General features: G+C 42.7%; 2 protein-coding genes across 2 annotated transcripts; one reads left to right on the top strand and one right to left on the bottom strand.

Moving 5' to 3' along the window:
- Positions 1 to 461: 461 nt before the first annotated feature.
- Positions 462 to 12,895, bottom strand: LOC108927644 (protein adenylyltransferase SelO-like). The gene is made up of 19 exons (XM_029246244.1): positions 12,655 to 12,895; positions 12,122 to 12,237; positions 11,881 to 12,009; positions 11,727 to 11,791; positions 11,509 to 11,565; positions 11,272 to 11,370; positions 9,851 to 9,918; positions 8,842 to 8,929; positions 7,028 to 7,097; positions 6,080 to 6,152; positions 5,025 to 5,108; positions 4,339 to 4,468; positions 3,975 to 4,019; positions 3,472 to 3,553; positions 3,267 to 3,359; positions 1,989 to 2,068; positions 1,811 to 1,854; positions 1,423 to 1,502; positions 462 to 865 (listed from the first exon to the last, which is right to left on the bottom strand). The coding sequence occupies exons 1-19, from the start codon at positions 12,857 to 12,859 to the stop codon at positions 743 to 745; spliced, it is 1,731 nt and encodes a 576-aa protein (XP_029102077.1). The 5' UTR covers positions 12,860 to 12,895; the 3' UTR covers positions 462 to 742.
- An 853-nt stretch (positions 12,896 to 13,748) lies between these two features.
- pdss1 (prenyl (decaprenyl) diphosphate synthase, subunit 1) lies at positions 13,749 to 21,247 on the top strand. The gene is made up of 11 exons (XM_018741154.2): positions 13,749 to 13,906; positions 15,535 to 15,596; positions 15,675 to 15,807; positions 16,548 to 16,678; positions 17,498 to 17,639; positions 18,466 to 18,577; positions 19,578 to 19,687; positions 19,786 to 19,866; positions 19,971 to 20,084; positions 20,681 to 20,761; positions 20,858 to 21,247. Exons 1-11 carry the CDS (start codon positions 13,760 to 13,762, stop codon positions 20,996 to 20,998), a joined length of 1,254 nt encoding a protein of 417 aa, XP_018596670.2. The 5' UTR covers positions 13,749 to 13,759; the 3' UTR covers positions 20,999 to 21,247.
- Positions 21,248 to 21,319: the final 72 nt, after the last annotated feature.

The raw sequence follows: 21,319 nt of genomic DNA, 5'->3' as shown, positions 1-21,319 counted from the left end.
ACAAAAGTGCATTTTAGAAACAGACAGAAATACAGATATAGACATACAATAGTCTAATTTCACCACTTTTTCCAACATACAAGTGGCTGTATATTGTTTTTAACGTAGAATGCAGTGAAAGTTTAAGTAGGTAGGAGATCGGAGAAAAAGTGTGTCCAAAAGAGGTGGATTTGAGACTCTTCTTGAGTGTTGAAAAGGATTCAGCAGCTCTGAGGGACAGAGGGAGCTCATTCCACCACAAGGGTTCAGTCATGTTAATAACTCAGTGGAATTCTGTGGTAGCAACTGAACTGTTTTAAAGTCCATCCTTTTCCTGTCTTCCTGGCTTTGCTTGGAGACCCACTCACATATGTTGAAAAAAACGGTCACATCCAGTTCTTGTGAATGGCACAGAATATCCTCAGATTCTACTGCAACACACAGTTTATATACAGCTTCCAGTTTTACACTGTTTTGAAGGGTGTAGCAGCTGCACTCCTCTGTGGATCAAAATGACCTGCAACCACACGGCTGAACATTAATCTGGTAAAAAAAAAAAAAAAAAATCTGATCATTCATGTGGTGTGCAGTTTGGTGTCCAGACTGCAGTCACCCTGCTGGACACAGGGCCTCAGAAGTGTTGGCTAAGAAGAGACCTTTGACTGCATTCAGGTCAAACATATGACCGTTGAAGGCACTCGTGAGGATCACCCGAGTCGAGTCCTCGAAGGCGGTCAGAAGGACCGGTCAAAGGAATGACCGCTTAGGAGGAGCAGCTGACCTTCAGCTCCCGTGCCCACGCGGGGGGTTGAGCGGCGTACCCCACTGCCTCTGCAGCTGCCTGCTCCTGGAACGGCCATCGCAGAATCCGCTGCAGTAGATGGACCTGGGGGTGGACACCCAGAAATGACTGCAGATAGCGGAGCCCAGATGTGCACCCCTTACCACCAGTCCATCATGATGCTGAGAATACACACTACACACACATAGAGCTGCACTCTCAAGAAATGCCACAGAGAATGTGCTTCTTTTTAGATTCTAAACAAGCATTTAATACATTCACACCAGTCTTCTTAATATATTTTTTATAGGGCAGATTTTCATTTCTCCGCATGAAGGTCAACAACCAGTGGCCCCGATAGATGTAATACATTGTTTTAATTGCCCATTAAACCCTGTGGGGTGGCACAGCAGCACAGCGGGTAGCGCTGGTGCCTCACAGCCGATGGGCTGCATGTTCAGTCCTGTTCAAAACTAGCTCAGTCTGTGGAGTTTGCATATTCTCCCAGTGTTTGTGTGGGTTTCCTCCAGGTGCTCTGGTTTCCTCCCACAGTCCAAATCCCATCCACCGTATTTCTGCATTAGGTTCTATGAAACACTATGGATCATCTTTGAGAAGAGGAAAGAAACAGTGGAAATTTTTTAAAAAAATTCAAAAATTACCTCAGAAAAATCATTTCTTTCTGCTTTTTTGATTGCAGATTCTGCCATCCAGTTTCGTAAAACATACCTTGGATTCACACCTGCATTTATAAGTGTTAATTACATGTGTGTATTTAGCGTATGATTTTCTCCAAAGCAATCTGAAACGTTAAGCTATTTACAGTAATTTTTCCCTTTTATACAGCTGATTCATTTTTACTGAAGCAGTTCAGGGTAAGTACCTTGATCAAGGGTTCTAGGGTACGAGGTGGGATTCGAACCCGTGACCCCCAAATCCTAGTGTAGCTGCACACTGGGGCTCTGATGGCTCAAACATCTGTACACACCATTGTGTGAAGCTGGACATGGCACACCTAAAAAGCAAAGAGCTGAAGCGGAAAACACTTACTTCTCATTCTCCTCCGTCGGTCGTCATCGGAGTCATTCTGTTGCCTGCAAATAATATACATAACATAATTAACAGAAAAGCACGCTGTATTTACCCAGGTCACCACAGGACAGATATTAACGATCCCCCCGAACCCTGGACCGGGGACTGGGAACCGGGATGCAGCGAGGCGTCTTACTTCTGAAGTCTCCGGACATACATGTCCACCCAGGTGGAGAAGAGTTCGTGCATGGCCAGGTCCCGGATGGCCCACGCCTCCTAATACGCGATATGAATTATAAAAACATTAACTCTCTAAAGCTCTTCTCTAAAACTTTCAATGCTCTACAGAACTGACCAGTTAAGCTGGGTGAACCAAATGTAGGCATAATGTGGCCCCCTCTGTGTGTGTGTGTGTGTGAGAGAGACAGAAAGAGTGTGTTTCCCCAGTATATAAATGAGTGACTCACTGTAGTTAGTGTGCTGTGCAATAACTAGCACTGTAAATCACCTTGTGTGGGAAGGTGTGGGCTCATACTACTACATAGTGTTCACTGGAGATCTGCTAAATTAATAAACGTAGATGTAGATGGAAGCACTCAGGCGACTGCAGAAACAGCCTCGCGGACAGCGCACTTTGGGACCTCGTTTTAAAAACATGCGAGTTACGAATTTTCGAGAGTAGAAACTTTTTCTGTCTTTTTATTTTTGCATTTTTCTGTTTCCTTCACTTGTCTCTTTTGAAAAATTTGCTGCGGCGCAAACGGCACCTGCATTTCTACATCCAGTCGAATAATTTGAGTCACTCTATTATTAGACTTGTACTGGTGATAAAGCAAACTGAAAGTGGTCTGATGCTGACAAATATGGCTTATATTTTGTTTAAAGTTAAACCTTGCGTCCACAACTTGGTGGCTGGATTTATGAACAAATCAAGTTACGAACAGACGTCCAGTCTCAATAGCGCTCCTGAGTTGGCTAGCAAAATCATTCTAGACCCCTCACATCCAGGCCACTTCCTCTCCTAACCTTTGCCATCTGGCCGGCGCTACAGAGCACTGAGCACCAGGACAGCCAGGCACAAGAAAAGTTTCTTTCCTCAGGCCATCTACCTCATGAACAGCTAAATCCCGCCCCCCCAGAGAGTAAACCAGTGCCATACACAATGCTATTTATAACTATATTTATATTTATAACTATTTATCACATCATATCTTTTACTCACACTCCCTTGCATTTGTATCTAGTGACTATTTTTGTATATTGGGTACTTTATATTTTTATATATTTTTTTTATCCCTTATTCACATACTCTATCTTCTCATCTGTCTTGTCACTGTCATTCCGTCTGTGCTGTGGAAGTTCCTGTCACCAAGACAAATTCCTTGTATGTGTGAACATACTTGGCAATAAAGCTCGTTCTGATTCTGATTCTGATTCGAAGAGCCAGTGTATGTCAGAACAGGAGCGGCATTACCGGTGGGATGGTGCGGGCTTGGACCTGGTGGTCCGAGAGCTCACTCAGCTGCCTGAAGGTCATGGTGAAGTCGGCGTGCGTGTCCTCCATCAGCTGTGGGCGAGAGAGACCATTGCAGGGAGAGCACACCGAGGCGTGAGCTGCTGGACGACACAAGACGCCTGCGAGCATCCAGAGCGTCCGACACCAGAGCACAAACACGTACCTTCAACAGAAACGCAATCAGGTCCTCGTCCTTCTCGTCATGTCCGAGCAAACCCAGCTTTGCCTTGAAAAACTCGAGAAACCTGAAAAAAGCAGAAAAATAGAATCAATAAAACAATTAAAGCAATAGAGCTATTAAAAACCCAAGTCACAACTACAAGACCAATTAGAAAACCTCATTTTAAGATAGCAGTAATTTTTAGTTTGATTCACCCTTATTAAAGCAAATTATTTATTCATTGACCTGACACTTTCCTCCCAGCAGCTTATAATGCTAAGCTACTTACAATGATTTGCCCATTTATTCAACAGGGTAATTTCTATTGTATCAATTCAGGTAAATACTTTGCTCAGCAGTACAATAGCAGGAGGTGGGATTCAAACCTGGGTCCTTTAAGCGGAGAGGCAGCAGCTCTAACCACTACGCCACCTGCTGTAAACACTTATAGTTATGCAACTTAAATGGATGAAACCAAAATTTAAAAAAGGTAAAAAGCAACAAACCTCTTGTGATAAATCTGTGGATAGTCCTTCAGTATCTGTTCCATCCTTTTGGGGGGGGGGCGCATACAGGGAGGAAAGTGACAACTGGTTATTTGCAGGACTATCACATTCATTCATTTAGTTGAGACCCTCCTCCAAAGCAACTCACGGTGTTAAGCTACTTACAATTATTTATCCATTTATACAGGAGGCTCATTATATTTTACTGGAGCAATTTAGGATAGGTACCTTGGTCAAGGGTACTACAGGCAGAGGTAAGGTTCGAACTGTCAACCTTCAAATCCAAAGGCAGCAACTCTAACCGCTATGCTATCAGCTGGCCCGCTCTATGGGCAGCGCTCCTCTTCGCATCCTACATACTCACAGCGAGAGTTGCTCTGGCCTCAGGATGGGTCCCAGTGCCTCCGCCAGCTTTCCCAGGTTGAACCTGCCGCCGTTGGCCTGCCGTCCCATGCTGTACCGCCCCTCGTCATCAGACCAGTTGGGAACAAAGCCTGAGCGACAACAGCAACGCTTTCAAAGCTGAATGCTCGATATCAAGGTTTCGCTGCTCTGAGACTTAAGACTGTTCAGATGCATTAAAATTATATTAACTACTAATTATATGCCAATTAAGTTCTGACTGTGACGGCACTTCGTACAATGAGCAAAGAATCGATGGTAATTAACTTTTAAAAGTTCAGTCAGTTCCAGAAATATGCATCGATTATCAATAACCGCTTGTCCAATGCAGGGCCAGGGTGGCTGGGAGCCTATTCCAGAAACAGGGTGTGAGGTAGGGTGTACCCTAGATGGGACACCAGCTAATCACACTCATTCACACATATACTAGGAGCAATTTGGAGTCATGAGGTCACCTGAAACAGGTCTTTGGCCTGTGGGAGGAAACTAGAGCATCCGGAGGAAACGAGAGTAAACAAAATGAAACATTCAAACACCGCACAGGCTGAGTTGGACTTGGACCCACATCCAAACTCACAGCCACTGTGTCACCAGTATAGAAATGTTAAACCAACACCCACCTGTCATACACTTCAAAGCAACACTTACTTGGGTCAAAAGACTCCATGAAACCAAATGGACCGTAATCGATTGTGACTGAGAGCAAACTGAAGTTGTCCGTATTGCACACACCTGAAAGCAGAGTGAAATTTACAATTATAAAACTATAACAATACATTAATAAAGATAGAGCAGACATTCACCCAGGATGAACTCACTGAGCTGCCAAAGTCTGGTTTCCGATGCACAGAAAATTGCCCCCCGGGGTAATAAACAGGGAGTAAACAATGATAAGCACCTTACTAAAACATCATTTAATTCTTTAAGCCCATTTTCTGTTTAAACTGAACATTAAATTGAGCCCATAAGATTTTCGTAGTAAAATGAGTGAAATTAATTTCTATTTCTTATGATTATAAATGTAATTATATATGGGCACAAACTGGAGCGCAAATTCAATCCAAACTTTGTTAATAATTACAACTGTTGGGAATCCAGCTGCAGGCTTTACAGGGCTGTGCTCTTTGACTCATTCAGAAAACAGCATTATTACATTTGCATTCTTTCTTTCAGCTCATGTTCTTCAAAGTGACTTGCAGTGTTAAGCTACTTACCCTGATTTACCCATTTATACAGCAGTGTAATTTTTACAGGAACAATTTAAGGTAAGTACCTTTCTCAAGGGTACTACAGTAAAAGGTGAGATTCATTATTATTACTTATTTTTACATTTATGTTTATTAATTTACATGTATTAATTTGCATTTCATTTATGTGATTCTTTTCACCAAAGTGATTTACAGTGTTAAGCTACTGATTTTCCCATTTATACTGCTGGGTAATTTTTACTGTATCGATACAGGGCATGTACCTTGCTAGGGCATGTTGGGTCACTTGCTATACCTGATAAATATGGTAAAACTAAAAGGTATAAAGACAGCTATACATGACAGGGGCCACCCAACTAGTAGAGTATGTTTTACCAACCATACAGTTATACAGTAACCATACTGGTACTTTTACACCAGCCAGACTACTGCTGTCTATACTGACACGTCCTACACTACATAGTACGTACGCCCTGTCCGAGGCTACATTCGTACCATGAGCGAAGCCAACAGACATCCACCGGGCCACGAGCTGTGCCGTCTCGTTCACGACTTTGGAATAAAACACCTGGATGAAAGGGAGTCAAACACAAACAAACAAACAATGAAACAAACAAACAAACGTCACACAAATGTTTCACTGCTGCAGAGAGCCAGGCATGCAACCGCCATGAGCCATGACACCTGCGCGCAAGAACGTCTTCCTGTCCATCTCTTGTGGCAAAGATTTTCAGAAATATCTGGACCAACAGCCATGAACCCAGCAATTTTTTTTTTTTTTAAATCAGTGAACAACAGCAGCAGAGAAACAAAGCAGACTCTGAGAAATTGCAAATACATCCAAATACTACGTGAGACGAGAGTAAAAGAGCACAGTATTTTGAAGGTGTGATCACGGATGTTTTAATCGTTATGTACCGCCACCCCCTCCCTGCTCCCACACATTTCAGAGACAAGTCAGAACACGTTTCCTGAAATATTGCGGAATTCATTCAGCTCTTTTCAGCAGCCAAAGTGCTGCTTTCAAAGTCAAAGTGGTTTATTGAAGTCAAAGCGAAGCAGTTGGAATACTGTCACACAACTGCACGTCCCATTCTTTCCAATAAATCAGCGGTCTGGAGCATCACCGGTAAAATTATAATATAGAAAAATTATAACATAGAAAATTAATATAGAATTAATATTATATACATATATTATATGTATTATATATAATAACATTAATATAGAAAATTATAGCATACCTACTACAAATGCTTTAAATTCTATTCAATCACATCACATCACAAGTATAGTTAAACACAGAAACAGCTAAAAACAATAAAATCAATCATTTTTACATTTAGACATTTAAGAGTCAGTACGTCACTTCAGAAGATCACGCCCTGCATACCTCTTTATTGACAGAAGAGCGCCCACAAAGAGCAATACCAAAAAACTTACCAAAAACTTGTCGGGATCGTTTGACTGTATCGTTGGGAAATATTTTTCCAAAATGAAGTCCAACAGTTTCCTTTGGATAAAAATACATAAAGCGGGGTAAGGATGCATTAATCAAGTCACAGCACTTTATTGGACAAGTATGTTTGCGAGTACAAAGAGTCCGACGTGATGGTGCTCGCTCAGTCACATTGACATTTGTTAGCGGATGCTTTTCTCTCTTAAAGTGTTAACCTACTAAGAGTAATTTTGCCCAATTTATACAACTGGGTCATCTTTACTGAAGCATTTTTAGGGTTAGTCCATTGTTTGAGGATACTACAGAAGGGGGTGGGATTTGAACCTGCAGCCTTTGGGTTCAATGTATGTTCAGTGTATGAAAGTAACAGTGGAAATCACAAAAGAACTCAATATAAACAGGCGAAACTTTAAAAAAAACTATAAACTATAATAAATACAGCATATTACTTTAGGGGTTTCCAACCTTTTCTGGACAAAGGCCATAATAATCACATTAATAATAATCATTCAAGTGAACTGGTGGAAAAGCTTCATGAGTATAAATACACACTGATTCTGAAACATCTACTAAACGAAAAAAATTATCTATTTGCATATTATTTACATGCAAGTATGTGTATCTGATCATAATTCTATTATCAGTGGATTGACTAGAATGTACAGTATTTATGGTGGGTATAAAAAGTATTAATTTTAACTGTTCTGGTGGGACACATTAAGTGAAATGGAGGGTTGCAGGATGGACACTCCTAATTTAGGACATCTACAGGCATCTATAAATTTACAAACATCTTAATCAGAAATTTCAGTATAACAGCTTTTGGATTTAGATAGCCATTTACATTACTTAATTTAGCAGACACTTTTCTCCAAAGCGAATTCCAATGAACTCTATGTAGTGTTATGAGCCCACACATCTTATTCACTGCAGTGATTTACACTGCTAGATACACTATACACTACTTACACTGGGTCACTCTTCCATACATCAGTGGAACACACTCTCTCTGTCACTCATACATAATTCATATCAAAACACAATGTTTCCAAAATATACTGCCTAGAAACATAGCCATTAACGACCTCATTAAGTGTTTGAAAATCATGAAGTGTTATAAAATTTGCTGAAATTAGCTGATAGTTATAGAGGTGTTTTATAGTGTTTCGATGATATTTGGGAAAAACGGTCTGGGGTTTTTCGATGTGGTGGCGGCACAGTGGTGCAGCAAGTAGTGCTGTCACTCCTCTAGGGCCTGAGTGGTGCGAGAGAATGTGGGTCCGATCCATGCTCAGTCTGTGTGGAGTGTGCATGTTGTCTACGTGGGTTTCCTCCGGGTGCTCTGGTTTCCTCCTACTGACATGCCGTTCAGATGAATTGGTGACTAAAATTGCTGTGTGTCGCTGCCAGTGATGGAGGTCCAGGACAGGCTCCATTTCATGTGACCCTGATCAAGACATCTTATGGATGGATGGATGGATGGATGGTTTCTGATGGGCTGGGAACACATTATTATGTCAGTATTCGCAGTTTTTAAGAACAAATTAACTTCACAAATCGAGGGATTGCTGTGCTGAGTTAAAAGTGGAACGTTTAAGCTGTATTCTGTGAGTCTGGGAGCTGGACCAACCAATAGTGTAATCTTAAAGTCCATTCAAGCATGGATACGGATTATAAGGTACACCTTAGAGGGTGACAACTGACACTGCTTGAGGGGAAAGGCTCTTTACTGTATGTGCCTTGTTGTTTTTGAGTCCTGACTTCTGACATCTACTGATCTGGAGTTATATAATCTCACCTGAGGAGATCCACCTCACCGCTTCTGGCGAGAATCTCTAGGGATCCTATGCGGAACCATGACTTGGCAAGGCGAAGAACGACAGCTCCTGCATGGAAACAATGTTAACTGAACGGTAAATTCTGGTCTCTCAGCTGAGCTGCATTTCAGAACAAACTTTGAACTGTCAATCACACATTAATATACAATGGCAACAACTGTGATCTGACCCCATAAAAACTGTCAAAATGCCATCAACATGTCGAAACGGCACATTTATATGGATTTATTTAGCAGACGCTTTTCTCCAAAGCAACTTCCAGTGGATACTATGTAGTGTTATGAGCGCACACACCTTATTCACCAAGGTGACTTACACTGCTAGTTACACTACTTACAATGGATCACTCATCCATACATCAGTGGAACACACACACACTCTCTCTCTGTCACTCACACACTATGGGGGAACCCGAACAGCATGCCTTTGGAATGTGGGAGGAAACCAGAGCACCTGGAGGAAACCCATACAGACACAGGGAGAACATGCAAACTCCACACAGACTGAGTGGGTATCGAACCTACGTCCTCTCGTACCACCCAGGCGCTGTGAGACAGCAGCGCTACTCGCTGTGTCACCATGCTGCCCATCTATCTACAACAAACCTATTCATTTTATAAAAGTATGTCATACTTTCCTTTTATTTAATTAAGAGACACTTTTCTCCAAAGTGACCTACACTGTTAAACTGCTAACAACTATTCACCCATTTATGCAGCTGGGCCATTTTTATTGAATCACTTCAGGGAACCTTGGATGCACCCTGCACTTATAATTATAACTTACATTTACTTATTCAACTGACATTTTCTGCACAGCAACTTGGACAGCTGGGTCACTTTACTGTATCAGTCCAGGGTAAGTCCCTTGCCCAAGGGTACTACAGCAGGAGGTGAGATTCAAACCGGGGACCTCCGAGTGCAAGAGGGCAGCTCTAAGCTATACCCCACCTTCTGCCCCCTGTCTTACCTCTCTCCTTCGTAACGTTTCCGTCATAGAACTGGTCTCTCCACACTGGTTCATCAGAGACAATGAGGCTTTAATGAAAGTAAAACGAGGTTAAACATTTTCACAGAATGGACCTGGTCACGAAACAAAGAAACAACTGTTAATAGTTCGGGATCATTATAGGGGACGATTTCCCATTTGCTATCGTTAAGACTTTAAAACAACAAATACTGTTGGTCTGACCCAGTTTGCGCAATAAAATCCCATCTGCACATTAGTCTCCGTAATGTTTGAACAGCTGCCAGTTTCATTGGGGTTACATCTCCTGTGGCCTGAATTTGACACCGTTGAAGGACTTCTGCTATAATAATTTCCACCCCGTCGGACTTTAATTTCATATCAGCCCTAAAACTGTCTGAATTTACTGCCCTGTACGACATAGATTCTGGGATTGTTTTTTGTCTGTGGTTTAACATTACGCAATAAAAATACAAATTCATTGCACTGTCGGAGACAGATTTTAAAAAAATATGTGTATTATAAAACCGTCCCATGCACTTTTATGCTTGTTATGAACTGCTTCAAAGTGATATTCCAGACCAAAGAAATTTTTCCAATCCATACATTTTTAAACAAGTCTGTATGGGTAAGATGTGTTATATAAGAGAGTGTGAGTAGATTTCCAGCAAAAATTTATGCGGAAAAAATACCAGTAACCACTGCCTAGCTTTCCTCCTTGCATTTTTCTTAGGCATTATCCTTACACTGGTAAACTTGACTTGTATCACACATTTCAAACGCAAATAATACTGGTAACAAGAATACAAAGAATTCCCCAGTAAAATCTAAAATAAAATCCAACGAGAAAAGCGCAGTGCCTACCCTACTGGAAAGAAATAAAAGTATATAGCCAGAATTTCATTGTATATTGTCAGTACTGTTATATATTGTCACACACACACATTTTCAGAACCGCTTGTCCCATACGGGGTCGCGGGGAACCGGAGCCTGCCCGGTAACACAGGGCGTAAGGCCGGAGGGGACACACCCAGGACGGGACGCCAGTCCATCGCAAGGCACCCCCAGCAGGACTTGAACCCCAAACCCACTGGCGAGCAGGACTGTGGGCCAACCCGCTGCGCCACCGCACCCCCTATATATTGTCAGAATATATAAAATAATACGCAAACACACCACAAACATTCATTTATATTAAATCAGGGAATGAGCTGCCGTGTCTTTCCAGCTCTTCTGCAGATGCGGGACACACCCGTTGGTACTTCACTCTTACCGCCCAGTCCGACTCACTCACACAAGTGTTGTCCAGGTGCACTCACACGTTCCGCCGCTCCTGTACGTGTGCACCGTTATGAAAGAATGTAACCCTCGGATTCCTCGTATTTATTAGTTAACAGACTGTCGTTGTCCTGCTCCCAGGTTACCTTGCAGCTCTGCTGGTGGGAACACCCAGATAGTGCATGGCCTCGCTGCACAGGAACTCCCGGACCGAAGAGCGCAACACGGCCCTCCCATCTCCAGATCTAGGAGGGACAGCGTGAGCGGTGACTGCGGCATCACATACCGTCTGTCCTCCACATACTGACTTCTGCTATACTTGACATCCTCACTTCTTTACGCGTTCATTCTGAACTACGAAGGCAGCTGCCAGATCGCAATACCGTGAATAAGGTGTCTTTCCCGAGCCTTTCAGCTGCAGCTCCCATCTCTCTCCGTCCCTGCAAGACAAGTCATCTACATGTTATAGAATAAACCGACTTTCAATCGTCACATACCAGTGAAAGAAAATCAAGTGTGTTTTGAAGCACCCCAAATACTATAATAATATTCAATGATTGATTCCGGTGCCATGCGTTCGTACCCTTCCGCTGTCACTCACTTGTTCGTGTACTCGCCCAGCAAGTGAGCTCTTCCATCTCCAAGCTGGCCTGCCCAGTAGCCAAACTTTGATTTGGAAGGAAATCACATAAGGGAAACAGTGCCTCAGAATACACAGTAAATACACATGGTAAAGTTGAACTACACCGGTGTACCTGGTGGCCTCCATATCTGTGGGCAAGTGGTACAGATCCAGGAAACGGTTTACCGCCACTGAAATAATGGACAAAGTCCTCCGACTGCAACACGGACAAGTCCAGATCTAAAATGTCCTCCAGGACTTCCTGTGGAAACCGAGAGAACAGTGTGAGGTAACACAACGGAGTGATGCTGAGAGGTGGAGATGAGGTGGAAAACTGCTGGATAGAAAGGGAACATTTATTTGGGAATAAATACCTTTGAAACAGCAACTAATGTCAGCGGGCCTCGGAGCGGCGTTGGTGCAGACAGCGAGAAAACACCGTTGGTCACGGTGCGTACGGAAGTGCCCGCAGCGTCCAGCGGGAAAGCATCTTACAGACACAGGAGTTCAGATGGAATTTGTCTAAAGATGCCTTTCCATTTACGCACGAGAAAATTTAAAAAAAATTGCAGAAAACAATAAACGCATCCATGCACGTACAGAAAATATATTACGCCCAGCACAGGGCAACATGCATCACCTTCGGTCTCAACCAGTCACAACCATTGATTCATCATGTAGTGTCAGAACCAACATGGCAGATTAATATTATTACTATTACTGTTCTTAATTGGTTTATCTGATGCTCTTCTCCAAAGCAACTTACAGTGTTAATGTGCTTACGCCGATTTACTTTACACATTTATTCAGTTGGGTAATTCAGCGTAAGTAACTTTGATGATTAAATATGTGATATTAAGTGTGTGACATTTCAGAGAAATCTAAATTTATTGACAGTGGATTTTACCAATGAAATGTCTGCTTGATATCTGGAGGTTTTCCAGGTGTTTGGTGTGAGGGGTCTCCCAAACGGCGCAGGTGTCGTTTGTTTGTTTGGTGGCGTGATGAGTGTTACTGTCATTCTGAGCACATCCTCCCGCGGGGTCACAGTGGCGTCCCCCCGTCGCCATGGAAACGGCGGACGCCAGCAGCGCCAAGACAGTGACGCACATTGGTCTGCACGTCTTCCAAAGGGGCTGCGATCGACAGGTATTGGTAAAGCAGATTATTCACGTCCCTTTTCCCCAAATAACTGAAAGCTTGCCTTGGGAACCGGATACTCCAGTCCAGAGCCGTCGATTGTTTACTCACTCACTGTACCGTACGCCTTCAGTAAGGTGTACTGGGGATATTCCCCCAAATAAATAACTTTTTTTCACCTGCAATGAGTGCTAGTGAGGTTCAGGCCTTTTTGCGAGTTACGGTCATACTGAACGGTTATCAAGTATCCGCACAACAGCGTGGGGTCGCATCCTGTTGAAATATTTCCGATAAGCTGTACACTTCCGGACCGTTTCTCCGCGAAATCCGTTTCCTACCGAACATTTTATAACGTGCACGGGTGTAAATTCTCTTGTCTTTCGTATTCCCTCTGGATTTGTTGTAAAATTTGGATCTTGTTCCCTGTTTTTATGATGTTAAGTTTTGTAACTGCTACTTTTTGTCAATGAAGTTTGTTAAGAAAAAAGAAAAAGAAATATCATGGAGATATTGAAAAAATAACGTATTTGTCTGCGAAGAACGACAGCTCCCGCATAGCCAATATGTGTGTCGTCGCACATATGTATCCGGTCCGTTTCTACGCGGATTTAGTTTCCCTCCGAACAGTTTACGACGTGCACAGGAGTATTTCTTGACGAACGTGCCGCTCACATTGAAATACTTTCCTGTAGGTTTATATGTTTCCGGGCCGTTTCTTCGTGTGCTCAGTTTCCTGCCGAATATTGTTTAACGTGCACAAGCAGTCTTTAGCCAGGAACACGGCGCTCCCTTTCAGACACATCCCTTTCCTATAGGTTTGTCTCCGCTCGAGCTGCTGCACGCTGTTTCCGTTTCCTGCCGAACATTTTATAATGTGCACAGAAGACTTGGCGGCGAACATGGCGCTCCCATTGAGGCGCTGTTGCATGCGGACTTTAGGGACTAATTACTGTGCTTCTTTGTTAAACGTTCCGTGTTGCCCCGACGCCGGGAGATCCGCTTTTGTAGCGACAGTGCCGGTGAGGAGGAATTGACTAATACACCTATTTTGGAAGCGCGTTCGCGCGGGGAAGTGGTGCTTCACCTCAGGAGGAAGCCTCGGAAGGTCACACCGGGCAGCACGTCGTCCGTCAGCTGCGCTCGCCTCGAGCAGCGGCGCGGCCCGCCGTTCCCTCGCGCGCCCTCGGCGCGAGGACACGCGCTCCTCCTCTCGGCTCGCACGTGGGCCACGGCTCGAGACTCACGGTCGCTGTTAGTGTTACTATTTTAGCGCTGGTTCGAACGAATCAAGAAAAAAGGTCAATGATGTCACTCAGCTTCTCTCCCTGTTTTCTCCTCCTCGTGGGAGTAAATCGTGAATTAACCGCGCCATCGATTCCTTTTTGCAGTTCATTCTCGATACACACGGCAGGCGGCGTAGTGGTTAAGGCACCCGGATCGAATCCCATCTCCTGCCGTGTACCTTTGAGCAAGTTGTTATGTAGCCAGAGTTAGTGCATTAAAAATGGTCCGGCTGTATGAATTTAAGGAAGAAGTAAGTGAATAGCTTTAATAATAATAGTTCATTGGAAGAGAGCAGCGTGTGGTGTTTATTTGTAAATCACTTTTACTACTGGGGCACAATCCGTAGTAGGTAGGTGGCAACACAGCAGTTTATGTTTAGCTGATGCTTCTCGTTATAAATAACTATTTACTCATTTATACAGCTGGATAATTTTGCTGAAGCAATTGAGGGTATATACCTTCCTCAGGGGTATTACAGCTGGATGGGGAGATTGAACCTGACACCTTTTGGGTCCAAAGGCGGTGGCTCTAACCACTCCGCTACCAGCTGTGCCGACCAGGCATCCGTCGATGTGTTTGTGGGTCTCCGGAAAAGACTCTCGGATACAATTGTGATAAAGAAAAATACTGTCACTTCCGCTTGTCAGTTGTAAACACTGCATTAATGAGTTAAATCAAAGTGGTTCCAAGCTCTTATTGTTTGGGTGCGTTTTACTGCTGTGTACTGGCTGTACTGATAAAACACAGGTTGTGTTTGCTGCAGAGGAAGTATTTTACAAAATAGAATTGACAATTTCCATGTTGGGGGGGATGAACCTCAGTCCTTTGAAGACAAGATTGTAGCTATTGTGTGTTATATTTTTTTTAATTATAGCTTTTATAATATGGATACCTTTACACTAGGGTAAATAAAGCCTTAAAAATGTTATCAAAAATCATTTAACATCAAACACCTTTAACCTGTGTAGTACCAGGGTAAAAGGCATGGGCATTGATCTTGTGGGCCTCTGAGTCTTTAATATGTCAGCCAAATTGTCAGAATGTCTCCATCCAGGATGTACCCTGTCTCGCACCCTATACTTCCAGGATAGGTACTAATGATGATAAATGACAAAGAAAATGTAATGTTAAAAGATGAGCTAGAACAATAGATTTTTTTGTTACAATTATGAAATGTGTTCGTGTTATTGTCAAGAATTAAAAAATACCTTTTTAATATTTTAATGATTATTAGATGTTTTTCTCTTTTTTTTTTTTTTTTTTTTTTTAATATAAACATTCCTCATATGAGCCCATTCTTTGAAAGAAAAGTGTTTATGATTTATAGAGCTATAACTAATTCTAACTCATGGATTTCTTACAGGTTTTATCTGGACACAGATTAATGAACACAAATTCATCCAGGAAGTGTGGCTCTCTGTCCAGGTGAGTCATCCTGTCGACTCCAGTGGCACTTTGCGTGTACGGTCAGCGCTCCATTTCCCTGCCTTGTTTGTTCTGTAGGTGCAGTCTGAGGTTACCGCGGTCCGTGCCGAATGCCTGCCACTACAGTGCGGTCCACAGCGATGCCAAAGTGAAAGATCCGTTCACACTTGCTCAGAAAGACTTGAAAAACTTGTATGATGACATTAAAAAGGTGAGTTGCCCCAGTGTTCCTTTTTTTAATTTATTTAAAACACAGAATGGTAGTTTTATTTTTTTCCATTGTCTTGAATGGAAGATGGAAGGACAAAGTTGTCAACAAAATGTCGAATATTTATTATAACTGGTACTCACTTGGATAATACATTTAAAAGTGAATAAGTTCTTTACAATTAACATTAGTTTTGTACACCCTTAGAGTATACTTTATTTTTTGGTGCTTTCTGACATTGGCAGTGTTGTTATATTTACATGGATCCATTTAGCAAACACGCACACACACTGTCTGAAACCGCTTGTCCCGAGAGGGGTCATGGCAAGCCGGAGACTAACCCAGCAACACAGGGCGCAAGGCGGGGGGGGGGGAGGGGACACACCCAGGATGGGATGCCAGTCTGTTGCAAGGCACCCCAAGCAGGACTCAAACCCCAGACCCACCAGATAGCACGCCCCGGTCAAGCCCGCTATGCCATCGCACCCCCCCATTTAGCAAAAACTTTTCAGTAATATAATGTACTGTACATCTCGGACAATACAAAAAGTGCATTACATCAGCAGGAGGAGAGATTTGGATACAGACACGTGATTCCTGAGTACAGTCAGTCTCTCATACCACCATATGAACTAGCGTGAATGAAAAATAAAAGTAATGAACAAGACACTTGTCATTTTCCCCTATATGTCTGATGCAGACGAAAATGTCTGTTTTGTAATTAAACGACGTGTGTTTTGCAGGAATTGTTTGTTTCTACGGCAGAACTGAAGTCTCTGTGCCACTACTACTTTGACGGGAAGGGCAAAGCCTTTCGGCCCATGATCGTGGTGCTGATGGCACGGGCCTGCAACCTCCACAGCAACAGGGACGGGTGAGGCGCCACGCCTGCCGCCGATTCGTGCACACCAGGTGAACTGCAGTAGGTCGGGGCGTTTACCTGGAGCAGAGCCATGTGCCTTTTCAGCAATTTGAGTATTTGAGAGCTGCGTGTCTTGGCATGAAGATGGCAATGTGTGCCTCTCTCTTACATAGATGAACATTTAACATCCGCACCCATTTCTGGAAAAATTCGTGCTTTTGCATTATTTTTAAAATATAGCATCTAATTAGTTGAATTTCCAACGACAAGTATCTGTGGTACTATCCGTAATTGTTGCTTTTCACCTAGTTTTCATGTTTAAAATGTACTTTTGTTATGCAAAGTTTTACGTAGTACTCTCAGTAAGTTCTAAGACTGGCCTCTATGTGGCACTACTGTGCATGTAAAACTTGGCATAATAGAAATATTTTGGATTTTAAAATGGGTAAAAGCAACATTTGTGTCCAACTTAAAGCAGCTTCAAACTGTTCAGGTTCACCCATAGTATGTGAGTGACAGTGTTTTTCCATTAGTGTGTGTATGAATGAGTGACCGACCCATTGTAAAGTAGTGTACAGTGCTAGCAGTGTAAGTCACTGTGGTGAATAAGGTGTGGGGGCTGGTAACACACAGATTTCATTGGAAGTTGCTTTGGAGAAAAGTGTCTGCTAAATAAATCAATATAAATGTAATTAAGCAAAAATCTTTGGAATTAAAAGTCATGGTCTTGCTGTCGTCGTATTAAACTTGACGTTACAGTTTGGGGTCAAATGTAGGTGCATAGTGTTGGTTACATTTCCCTCTTTCCCCTCTCTTCATTTTGCTTTGAAGTGACCTTCTGCCTGCACAGCGGTCGATAGCGATGATCTCGGAGATGATCCACACCGCCAGCCTGGTTCACGATGATATCATCGATGGATCTGATACCAGGAGAGGGAAAAAAACCATCAATGAAGTCTGGGGTGAGAGAAAGGTGAGAATCAGCAAATGCTGCACTCCTTTTACTTTTGCAGCTGGTAGTGTAGCTGTTATAGCTTTTGCCTTTGAATATGAAGTTTGCAGGTTTAAAACTCACCTTCTGCTCTAGTTCCCTTGATCAAGATACTTACCCTAAATTGCTTAATAAAAATTAACCCAGCTGCATAAATGGGTATGTTATGATAAGTAGCTCAACACTGTTCCTTTGGAGAAAAGCATCAGGTAAATAAATGTAAATGTGCTTTTACACAGGAATTCTGCATTTATCATTTGATTGCTTTTCTGTTCCAATGCAACTTAAAATTTTAACTGTTGAAACCTCTTTATAAGTTATTGGAACAGTTTGTAGTACCTTTACCAGGCTCCTCCTGGGATCTGGACAATCAACCTTGTGGTTACAAGTTTCTGCCTTTCACCATTAGTACCAGCTGCCTGTTGTTCATGACAAACAACTTTTACTGACGGTTGTAAAAACACGTCACTGAGTAACGTGATCTTCAGGAGTCGTAAGTTTCGCTTTGAGAAAACCTTTCACATTGTACTTTAGATATGCTATAAACTGTGCAAATTAAATTGCCAAATTGTATTTAGCTGACTTTTCTCTAATGCAAGTTACAGTATTAAGCTACTTACATTGATTTCTTTTATACAGCTGGGTTATTTTTACTGTTTCACTTCAGGGCAAGTGCCTTGATCAAGGAAATTACAGCAGGATGTGGGATTTGAACCTTCAAGTCCAAAGGCAGCAGCTGAAACCAATGCACCATCTGCTAAGCCAGGTATTAATTTATATGAGATATTAATTGATGACCATTTTGCAGGCAGTCCTGGCTGGGGATTTTATCCTGTCCGCCGCATCTATGGCCCTGGCCCGAATCGGCAACAATGCTGTAGTGACAGTCCTGTCCCAGGTCATCGAGGACCTCGTGAGAGGTAATTTGGTCTCCTCACTGTTTGCTTTTCTTTTATTTACATCTGACAGAGTGCAGCATAGGTGGTTCAAAATGTAAAATTCATTCTGTTGGTTATGGATTAGTGTTGGTCCAGGCAAACTGTCTAGTCATTCTCGTGAACCTATAACAAATGTCAGTGGTGAACGCAGTTTTACTCAAACCAGATACCAGGCTTCAGCACTATTTTGGAAAAACAAAGTATATTTTTGAACCGTCCCATGTTTAGAGAAATTATTTTTAACTTTTCTAAAAATTTCATGCAGCTATAGTAAATGTATAGTTTGTAAGCAACACAGTTGTATTAAAAATTTGAAATAATGCATGTTATAAATTTCAATCCACTATAAACAAGAAATTGATAGCCAGAAATGTTTAACGTTACCTTTGTTAAGGAGCTTGTCGCAGTTAGATATGGTGTAAAATGAAGTTTGATTCTGCCATGACGCCTCATCAACAAGTTAAGATTAAAGACGAAGACAAGATGAGCTGTTGAAACACCTTTACAATTTATTGGAGCAGTTTCCAGTATCTTTGCCAGGCTCCAGCACTGGGGGTCTGCTGACTAACAGTATCTTAAGATGAATAATTTAGAAAAACATTAAAAGACCTAAGATATTAATAAAATGTTACATTTATTCATTTAGCTGAAGCTTTCTTCCAAAGCAATTTAACTGGGTAATTTTACTGGCACACTTTAGGGCAAGTACTTTGTTCAAGGGTATTACAGCCAGAGGTGAGATTTGAACCAACACCCTTTGGGTCCAAAGGCTGCCGCTCTGACTACTACACTACCAGCTGTTTAACATGTGCCAAAAAAGCTCAGGTTCTTATTACTGTAACAGAAGTGTTTATAACCTGGTTTGGTTGATAGCTCATGAGGCTGTGACCCAGCTGCTTTCTACAGCATCTTCCTGTCTTATGAACTGTAGGCTCAGGACATGTGGGTAGCATCATGACAGGCTCTTTCTCCTGCCCCCCAGGTGAATTCATGCAGCTGGGATCCAAAGAGAATGAGAATGAGAGATTTAAACACTATCTGGAGAAGACCTTCAAGAAGACTGCGAGCCTGATAGCGAACAGCTGTAAAGCAGTATGTACGTTCTGTCTTGACATGATCAGTAGGGACGCGGTGTGAAGACATGGAAGAAATGGGCGCTGTTGAACACGTTGATCCCTTGTTCTCTCCAGGTATCCATTCTTGTAAACCCTGAGCCCGAGGTACATGAAATTGCCTACCAGTATGGGAGGAATGTGGGAATCGCATTCCAGGTACCTCGACTTTCCCGTCCGCTGCTGAACATTGGAATGTTTTGCTGTGCATGTTGGCGAGTTCCTCCGCTGCCCATTACCACTGACTCCTCCCTGTCCCACAGCTTGTGGATGACATGCTTGACTTCACATCTTATGCAAACCAGCTTGGGAAACCCTCGGCGGCAGACCTCAGGCTGGGCTTAGCCACAGGACCTGTGTTGTTCGCCTGTCGCCAGGTACCAATCGCTGTTCAGCATAATCGAACTTTAATCCATGCAGAGATGTATAATAGAGTTGTGAAGGAGTTTTGACTGCCCTTCATTAATTTTGAATCTCAATGTTTGGTCATAATATCGCAGAGCAGTTGGCGTTAAACCTTAACAGGCTGCCCTGCCACCATTCATATTTCTTACTATTTGGGTCTGTTTATAAAACTTGACTCCCTTTGGGATACTTACAATGGCTAGCAAGTAAAAACGTGTATTCTGGTAGTGCTGAAAAAATGAAAATAGTGCAGCAAGAATAACTACTGTATTATTTGAACATGAATGTTTGAAATGAGTGAAATAAAACCCCATTATGCAACAGCATTCATGAATGTTTGTATAATACGGTGTAAAGATTTTAAACTTGTCAATGGGACGGGGGTGTTGGAACCAGATTCCTGGCGTGAGCAGAGATTGGCCTGTTGATTGCATGAAGGGCTCTTAAAATGTGATCAGCCAGGTCGTACTACAGCCACATTTTATGTGAAACCACAATTGCGTTTGCTTTTCAGGTGGATTTATGTTCAAAGCGTGTAGTATTTTGAATTTTCGGTTTTATGTTCCAGTTCCCTGAGCTGCATGCGATGATCATGAGGCGGTTTAGCTTAAACGGAGACGTGGACCGTGCCTGGAGATACGTTCTGCAGGTAAGGGTGTTGCAGGACATTTACAAGCAGTGAACTGTGCTGCCCTGGATACGGAGAGAAACAGCGATTCACAACACATGTTTTGCCCCCCCAAAGAGCGATGGTGTCGAGCAAACAAACTACCTCGCTCAGCGCTACTGCCAGGAAGCCATCCGGCAGATCAGCAAGCTTCACCCATCTGCAGAACGCGAGGCACTGATCCGGCTGACAGAGCTGGTCCTGACCCGCAACAAGTGACCAGAGTCCAGCCACCCACACGCTTGAGGCAGCTACTCCTTGTAGCGGGACCTTGTGGAGGGAGCAAGAGAAGCAGCTCCCTGCTGCTCGCAGTCTGATAGATCAGAGGAAAATGTTATTTTACGCAATGGTGAAACATCACTGTACTGTAAATGTTGCACTGTCAAGATTACTGAAAGTGCAAATTCTGTACTTGATGCCACTTCCACTCAACCTCAAGTGGACTTGTTTACAGTGTCTAGGAATCCGTCCACAGCAGGCCTACACCATGTCACCTTCTTACATAAACAATGCTATGGTGCTTTCTGTAAATTACAATCA

This window comes from Scleropages formosus, chromosome 19 (assembly GCF_900964775.1).
Source record: "Scleropages formosus chromosome 19, fSclFor1.1, whole genome shotgun sequence".
In the NCBI taxonomy this organism is placed as follows: domain Eukaryota; kingdom Metazoa; phylum Chordata; class Actinopteri; order Osteoglossiformes; family Osteoglossidae; genus Scleropages; species Scleropages formosus.
The sequence above is the reverse complement of the archived record's forward strand: the minus strand, read 5'-3'. Positions and strand labels throughout refer to the sequence as shown.